The sequence below is a fragment of the Labrus bergylta genome, chromosome 8, assembly GCF_963930695.1.
Source record: "Labrus bergylta chromosome 8, fLabBer1.1, whole genome shotgun sequence".
Taxonomy (NCBI): domain Eukaryota; kingdom Metazoa; phylum Chordata; class Actinopteri; order Labriformes; family Labridae; genus Labrus; species Labrus bergylta.
Genome location: NC_089202.1, coordinates 31496131 through 31503630, shown reverse-complemented (window position 1 = coordinate 31503630; position 7500 = coordinate 31496131). Strand labels below are relative to the sequence as shown.

Genomic DNA, 7500 nt, shown 5'->3' with positions numbered 1-7500 from the left:
TCAGAGCAACAACTCAGAAACTGGGACATGAATGCAGCATACGTCAGCGGTTCTCAACTGGTGGGTCGGGACCCTACAGGGGGTCACAAAGACGTTTTCAGTGGGTCCTGAATGAAGTTCTTTTAAAACATGTTTTGTACCGCCTGAGGGGGCGTACACAAAGCCTGGTCTCTGTGGGGGGTCTGGTCTCTGTGGGGGGGTCCTCAGGCTAGACCGGTTGAGAACCGCTGATCTTAATGACTGAGTGTTTTAAAAGCAGCTGATATTTGATGATTTATCAAAAGGAGAACAGAGAAACCTGCAGACATGCTTAGATGCTATAGGATTTCTATTTGTGTTGTCATGGTAACAGTAACAGCGTCAGGTCCAGGTGGATCTTTGGATATTATCCTCTCTTTTACTGACCTGCCGTCAGCTTCTGGAAGTTTCTTTTCCTCTGGAGGCGACGCTGCCCGAGTCGACTGCGCAGGTCCTCTCCACCTGCAAAGGTAACACACGGGTCAGAACACATTGATGAGGTCAAAGGTCAAGGGTTAAGGGAAGCAGGTTATTAACTCACTCCTGGAGGTGAACCTGGCTCTCCATCTGTATTTGTTCCTGAAGCTCCAGAACCCTCTAGGTCTGCGGATCGAGAGACGCCGAGTCACTGGCTGCCAGCCGAGTCGCGTCCAGACGCTCCTCCGAGTCACCGATGAAACACCCGCCTGCATCATGGGGGGGGGTATAGTGATGAGAGGGGTCTGTTGTTCTCATTGGTCCACAGCTCTGTGACTCACCTGCAGGTGGAGCGGTGTGGGCTGCCCGCTCTTCAGCAGCAGGAGAACCTGCGGACCACCACCCCCCATCTGCTGCAGCATGATGGGGTCAAGGGTCACCGTCATGGACTGGGTCAGCTGGTCTGTCAGAACCTGAGAGAAGCTGCAGCGACGAGTTACATCATCACAAACAGAAGGTCGGGTCTCTCAGAGAGAACAAAGGTCCTGTGTGAAGATTTCTACAACATACACTTATTGTTCAGCTCCGTCTGTTAGCTCTCCTGCTAGCTTCAGTACGCTAGTCGAGCTCTAAGCCTGCGGGGAGCGACGAGATGTACAGACCTCATCCATCGAGTCGTGATGCCCGTCGCCTCTTTAGCTTTAATTGAGGCGTCTTCAATTGACGTTTTCAGACCGCAAGACACTTTTCATAGTTCTAAGAAAAGTTGGAATCCTCCCCCTCTTTTACTGATTCTGCACCGCAGGAACTATGAACTACTGAAGTTCCTAGAGCCTCGTTTAGAGGAACCTGTTTAGCTCCTGCTTCAGAGTAGGTACCATGGGGATGCAGACAAATAAAAAGTCCCTGTGGTGTTTAGTTCTGAGGGAGCTGCCTAGTGGATAGTTCCTCTACAATGGCAAAGATTCTGTACTGAAACCCGGTCCATGGTTTGATGTAAGAGTTTGTCAGCGATTATTGTTGATTAAAAACATTAAATTATCCAATATGTGGCGCTGAAGACTTCTATTTCAATTGCCGTGGAAACAAACATGCATGGATATCATGATTTCTACCAGCATGAAAATGAAGTTTAAAATTCTGTTGTCACAACGACACTTATTGCAATTTAACTTTACTATCTTGTGATGAGCTGGTTCATAGTATGTGATACAGAATTCACTGGTGGTGGAGACAAAGGATTAATTAATAAAGATTAATATCTCATAATTAATGTTTCCCTGATGCTGATGACTGTGTGTCTCACCGCTCATGGAGAGACACTGCTGTGGTACTTCTCAGGAAAAATGACTGCTGTCTGGATGAATCCATCGTGTGATTCATTCTCTCCTGGAAGACACAGAACTAGGTTAGAAAAACAGCTGCACCAAACCCCGTTCACCTTCCGGCTAATTAACACAAAGACAAAAACCACTGTGACTAAAACACGAAGAACTACAATGCAATAAAGAAACATGAAGTGAAAGACACCATTTAAGAATTCGGCATAAAATAAACCCCAATATATTTCTCCACTTTAGCAGCAGCTACCTTTCTCCTTCGCGCCTCCTGCAGAGGTTCTGCATCAACGCTAAACATTCAATTTAAAAAAGCAATAAAAGCTTCTTTGTGGCTTATTTAGCAGCCGAATTTTAGAGAACCACACAAAGATACAGGCCTGTAACACTTACCTGGATAAAATGTCTGAATGTTCGCTTTTCTTTAACGGGAATAGCCGCTAGTCACGCTCCCGTCAGACGCGGTGTTCTGTCGAGATTTGCTACCTTGTCAGAAGATGCCTCCACAGAGGCTAACTGTGTCCGCAATGAAACAAAGCTACCAGAACAAAATCACTTTAAATGTATTAATCCCAAACTCCTTCAGTCTATATTCGACAGAACACCGGGACGTTAGAGTCGAGCTAGCATTAGCCAGCAGCTACCATGGAGGGTTTAGCCGTTAGCTTTAGCTAGCAACGTTTACACATTTCTGTGAAGAACAGCTGAAACACGGTTTACCTTTACTGCCGTGCCGAGTGGAGACACCTGTTCACACCTGGTCACGTTCATGGTCTGCGAACTGTCTGAACTATAAGTGACAGCAGACACTGGAGCTTTTTTAATTAACCTGTCAAACACACCTTTTAAGTTAGCTCAGCCACATCCCTCCTACACCTATAAATGTTAGCATCGTCATCAGCTCACCTGTACCTGTCTGTGTGGGTAGCGGTGCTTCATCATCATCGTTTGACACTTTAAACAAGAAGAAGTTAAAGTTTAGAAGCGTTTAAAAACTTATAATAAACTCACAGAGAATCAGCAAACTGAAGCTAATTGAAGCTAATTGAAGCTAACTGAAGCTAATTGAAGCTAACTGAAGCTAATTGAAGCTAACTGAAGCTAATTGAAGCTAATTGAAGCTAACTGAAGCTAATTGAAGCTAATTGAAGCTAACTGAAGCTAACTGAAGCTAATTGAAGCTAACTGAAGCTAATTGAAGCTAATTGAAGCTAACTGAAGCTAATTGAAGCTAACTGAAGCTAACGACAAGTTCAAACAAATACAAAGTTTAGGAATCTCCAACAGAAATACAGAATAATGAATATTTATGAATACTTATGAATACTTATGAATACTTATGAATATTTATGAATACTTATGAATATTTACAACAACAGTAGTAACAGTATTCAATTCTCAGTAACAGTAATTATACTGTGTGTGTGTGTGTGTGTGTGTCAGTGTGTGTGTGTGTGTGTGTGTGTCAGTGTGTGTGTGTGTGGGTGTGTCTGTGTCTGTGTGTGTGCGTGTGTGCTGTGCGCGTGTGCGCGTGCGCGTGTGCGTGCGCGCGTGTGCGCGTGTGTGTGTGTGTGTGAATGTGTGTGTGTGTGTGTGTCTGTCTGTGTGTGTGTGTGTGTGTGTGTGTGTGTGTGTCTGTGTGTGTGTGTGTGTCTGTGTGTGTGTGTGTGTGTGTGTGTGTGTGTGTGTGTGTGTCTGTGTGTGTGTGTCTGTGTCTGTGTCTGTGTCTGTGTGTCTGTGCGTCTGTGCGTGTGTGCGTGTGCGCGTGTGTGTGTGTGTGTGTGTGTGTGTGTGTAGGCTATGTGTCTGTAAATGTTCGGACAGTTGATCTCATCCCTCACGATGTGTTTTTATACCTTCACTAATATTTCTAGTTAGCTCCATGTATTGTAGATTGGGTTGGCGGCTCCAAGCAGAAACCTCCAGTGTTTAAACATGAAGCCGACGCTGAAGAGTAAAATCCTGTAGTTCCTTGAGTGTCCACTAGAGGCTGGCTGCAGAAGCACAGGAAGTCACATACACACCCATTCTAAAAAGCCTGTTTTTACAGCAGAGATGAACATGTTTACAGCCTGGTTCAAAAAACCAAATAGGTGTGATTAGCTCATGTCTGGATGGACACACACTGTACGGGGGGTGAATGTTTTGATGACTCATCAGTTTTGATTTGAAGGATAAGAGTTATTCTTACGTAGCTTATAAAATAAATTAACAAAGACAAAAACTTTGTTCATGATTTTATTTCAGCACACACAGTTATTGTGGTTATTTCTGTCCAGCCTCGTCAGTAAGGAACAGTTTTTGTAATAGTTTATATAATTATAGTTTATTAAAAACCTGTGTTCGTACTGGCTCATCTCTGTTAAAAAGGTTGGTGTGTATAAACAGCTAATCATCGTTTTTATCATCTGAAGAGGCTCATATTTCTGACTCCTGGAGCTGCTCCTGAAGTGGCCTGACTTCCTGTTATGTCTGGCTGTCTGGAGAGCATGACACAGCCCCCCCCCCCCCACCACCACCACCCCGCCCCCCGGCTGACTCTCAGTGAGTGTGCAGACAGACAGTCTCAGTCTGGATCAGACGGAGGACACACACACACACACACACACACACACACACACACACACACACAGACACACATTCACACACACACACACACAGACACACAGACAGACAGACACACACACACACATTCACACACGCACACACACAGACAGACAGACAGCCGGTCTCACCGTCACAAGCAGCGGATCACAGCCGAGCTGGGAGCGCAGAGACCCGGTGAGTGCTGCTGACACCTCCCGCTGTCCGGATCATTTTATACCTGACAACTGTTGATGCTACCGCGCGCGCATCTGTGTGTGTGTGTGTGTGTGTGTGTGTGTGTGTGTGTGTGTGTGTGTGTGTGTGTGTGTGTGTGTGTGTGTGTGTGTGTGTTGTATGATCGATCAGTGATTGTTTGATGATGTCTGATGGTTATAGTAGTTATTATGTGACATCACTGACATGTAGCCTAAATATGGAAATCTGACGTCATCTTATTTACAGTTTGATAATTGTGATCACAGATAATCAGAGTGTGTGTGTGTGTGTGTGTGTGTGTGACATCACAAACATGTTTTGATCCAAGGTTGTTAAAATGTTTGAGACTCTCAGTCTCGTGTTTAATGATCGATAGTGAAATGCACAAAAGCTTTTTTTTAAACATGTGTTTTGTGAGACAGGTGAGCAGAGAGGACTGAAGCCATCAGATTCTGCACACCTGTCTGTATGACAGGAAGTCATGTACAGTATATTTTTGCAATCTAGAGAGTGTGCAGGAGTTTGTCTGCAACTAAAACAACAAATTATCAACATCTAGGACTTCCTGTTTAGCTGCCGCGGTATCGATATGGTTTGATTTTTACTTAAATCATCACAGATTAAAACATGTGTCATCATGTCTGCACATTGATATCCATATTTCTAAACTTCATTCTCCTGTCGTGTAACTTTTATTGCTCAGTCATGTGACCTGTAGGTCACAGGTGTTCTCTCAGGCTGTTAGAGTTATTCATGAGCAACCATCGCTCTTCTCAAGCTCCTCCCATTTCTCCAAATATGGTCACTTCCTTTGAGCAAACATTCACATTGTAAACATAAACAGTCTCCTCAGAGCTTCTTTTAGTTCAAACAAACGCTTTATAAGACTTTCGTCAGGTTGTCATGGTAGCATCCTATCAATCACAGTTAGCCCCGCCCCTGACTCCACCCACTCTTCCTGCTCTGTGTGACTCTAATTGGACCAGGATTTACTAAATGAACATCATGCTGTGTTGAAGAAGACTTCAGACTAAAGATAGAAAACAAACTCATCAGGGAAATGTTAACTGAGGGAATAAATCAGCTGACCAGTGGGAACATTTGATCATAGACTTCTATAGAATCAGACGTTGAGGAGTCGCCCCCTGCTGGACATGAGACAGACTGCAGCTTTTAGACACTTCTGCATACGTTTTACTTCTTAAAACAGAAAGATGTTTGCAGCTCATGCAGAAACACGGTGTGTCCAGCAGGGGGCGCAGCCAACAGATCATCAGAACAACTTCAAAGTAAACATTTAAAGGATAATCAGAATAAATGTGTCTATATTTTGTGACCTGCTCTCCAGGTGAGCATGTCGGTGCCGGCCCCGCCCCCCAGCAGCAGCTCTGACGCCTGCCTCAGCATCGTCCACAGCCTCATGTGTCACCGCCAGGGCGCCGAGAACGAGGGCTTCGCCAAGCGGGCCATCGAGAGCCTGGTGAAGAAACTGAAGGAGAAGAAGGACGAGCTGGACTCGCTCATCACCGCCGTCACCACCAATGGCGTGCACCCGAGCAAGTGTGTGACCATCCAGAGGACGCTGGACGGACGGCTGCAGGTATGAATCACACACACACACACACACACACACACACCCAGACACACACAGACACACACACCCAGACAAACACACACACACACACACACACACACACACACACACACACACACACACACACTCATACACCTCACACCAACGACAGGTTCGTTCAGAGCAATAATCACGAGGAAATCTTGGGACGGTTTAACAGGAGAGACACCTACTGTGTGTGTGTGTGTGTGTGTGTGTGTGTGTGTCTGTGTGTGTGTGTGTGTGTGTGTGTGTGTGTGTGTGTGTGTGTGTCTGTGTGTGTGTGTGTGTGTGTGTGTGTGTCTGTGTGTGTGTGTGTGTGTGTGTCTGGGTGTGTCTGGGTGTGTGTGTGTGTGTGTGTGTGTGTGTGTGTGTGTGTGTCTCTGTGTGTGTGTGTGTGTGTCTGTGTGTGTGTGTGTGTGTGTGTGTCTGGGTGTGTCTGGGTGTGTGTGTGTGTGTGTGTGTGTCTCTGTGTGTGTGTGTGTGTGTGTGTCTGGGTGTGTGTGTGTGTGTGTGTGTGTGTGTGTGTGTGTGTGTGTGTGTGTGTGTGTGTCTCTGTGTGTGTGTGTGTGTGTGTCTGTGTGTGTGTGTGTGTGTGTGTGTGTGTCTCTGTGTGTGTGTGTGTGTGTGTGTGTGTCTGGGTGTGTGTGTGTGTGTCTGTGTGTGTCTGGGTGTGTGTGTGTGTGTGTCTGGGTGTGTGTGTGTGTGTGTCTGGGTGTGTGTGTGTGTCTGGGTGTGTCTGGTGTGTGTGTGTGTGTGTTTGTCTGGGTGTGTGTGTGTGTGTGTGTCTGGGTGTGTGTGTGTGTGTGTGTGTGTGTGTCTGGGTGTGTGTGTCTGTGTGTGTGTGTGCGTCTGGGTGTGTGTGTGTGTGTGTGTGTGTGTGTGTGTGTGTGTGTGTGTGTGTGTGTGTGTGTGTGTGTGTGTCAGTAATTATCAGTCTCTGGATGTAAACAGGGTTCAGGCTGTGATCAGTCCTGGTCCATCAGAACCTCTTCATGGACTAAAGACAGCAGCACCCTCCTTCATGGACCTGCTCAGGATCCCACAGGTCTCTGCAGGAACCACAACACCCCTGAAGTGGTCTCAGGAGGACGGGTCTTCACCCTCACAAGTCGGCTCCAGAGTGATATGTTTTACATGTAGCAGCTAACAATGCTAATGCTAATGTTGTGTCTAAGCTGTAATGCAGCCACATGCCGCCAGGTGGTGCTGTTTCTCTGGGCCTGCTCTTCAGGCTCTACTGCCTGGATGTAAACCAGCTCTGAGAGCAGAGCCGGTTCTCAGTTTTAAAATCTCTAACATGGAGATGCAGTT

At 46.1% G+C, this 7500-nt stretch overlaps 1 protein-coding gene and 1 pseudogene across 3 annotated transcripts in view; one reads left to right on the top strand and one right to left on the bottom strand.

The window, feature by feature from the left end:
* Positions 1-2677, bottom strand: part of LOC109975315 (chromatin target of PRMT1 protein-like) — a 3426-nt gene extending 749 nt beyond the window's left edge. Inside the window, exons 1-6 of one of the 3 annotated variants that reach the window (XM_020625768.3) lie at positions 2493-2644; positions 2166-2310; positions 1742-1824; positions 777-918; positions 560-704; positions 406-480 (exon numbers count right to left, since the gene is read on the bottom strand). In XM_020625768.3, the coding sequence (XP_020481424.2) occupies positions 406-480; positions 560-704; positions 777-918; positions 1742-1818 (439 nt within the window). In that variant the 5' untranslated portion in view covers positions 1819-1824; positions 2166-2310; positions 2493-2644. Of the gene's footprint in view, positions 1-405; positions 481-559; positions 705-776; positions 919-1741; positions 1825-2165 lie in introns of all 3 variants that reach the window. The other 2 variants (XM_020625767.3, XM_065958305.1) reach the window with 2 other exon arrangements.
* A 1656-nt stretch (positions 2678-4333) lies between these two features.
* LOC136179842 (mothers against decapentaplegic homolog 4 pseudogene) lies at positions 4334-6576 on the top strand (annotated as a pseudogene).
* Positions 6577-7500: the final 924 nt, after the last annotated feature.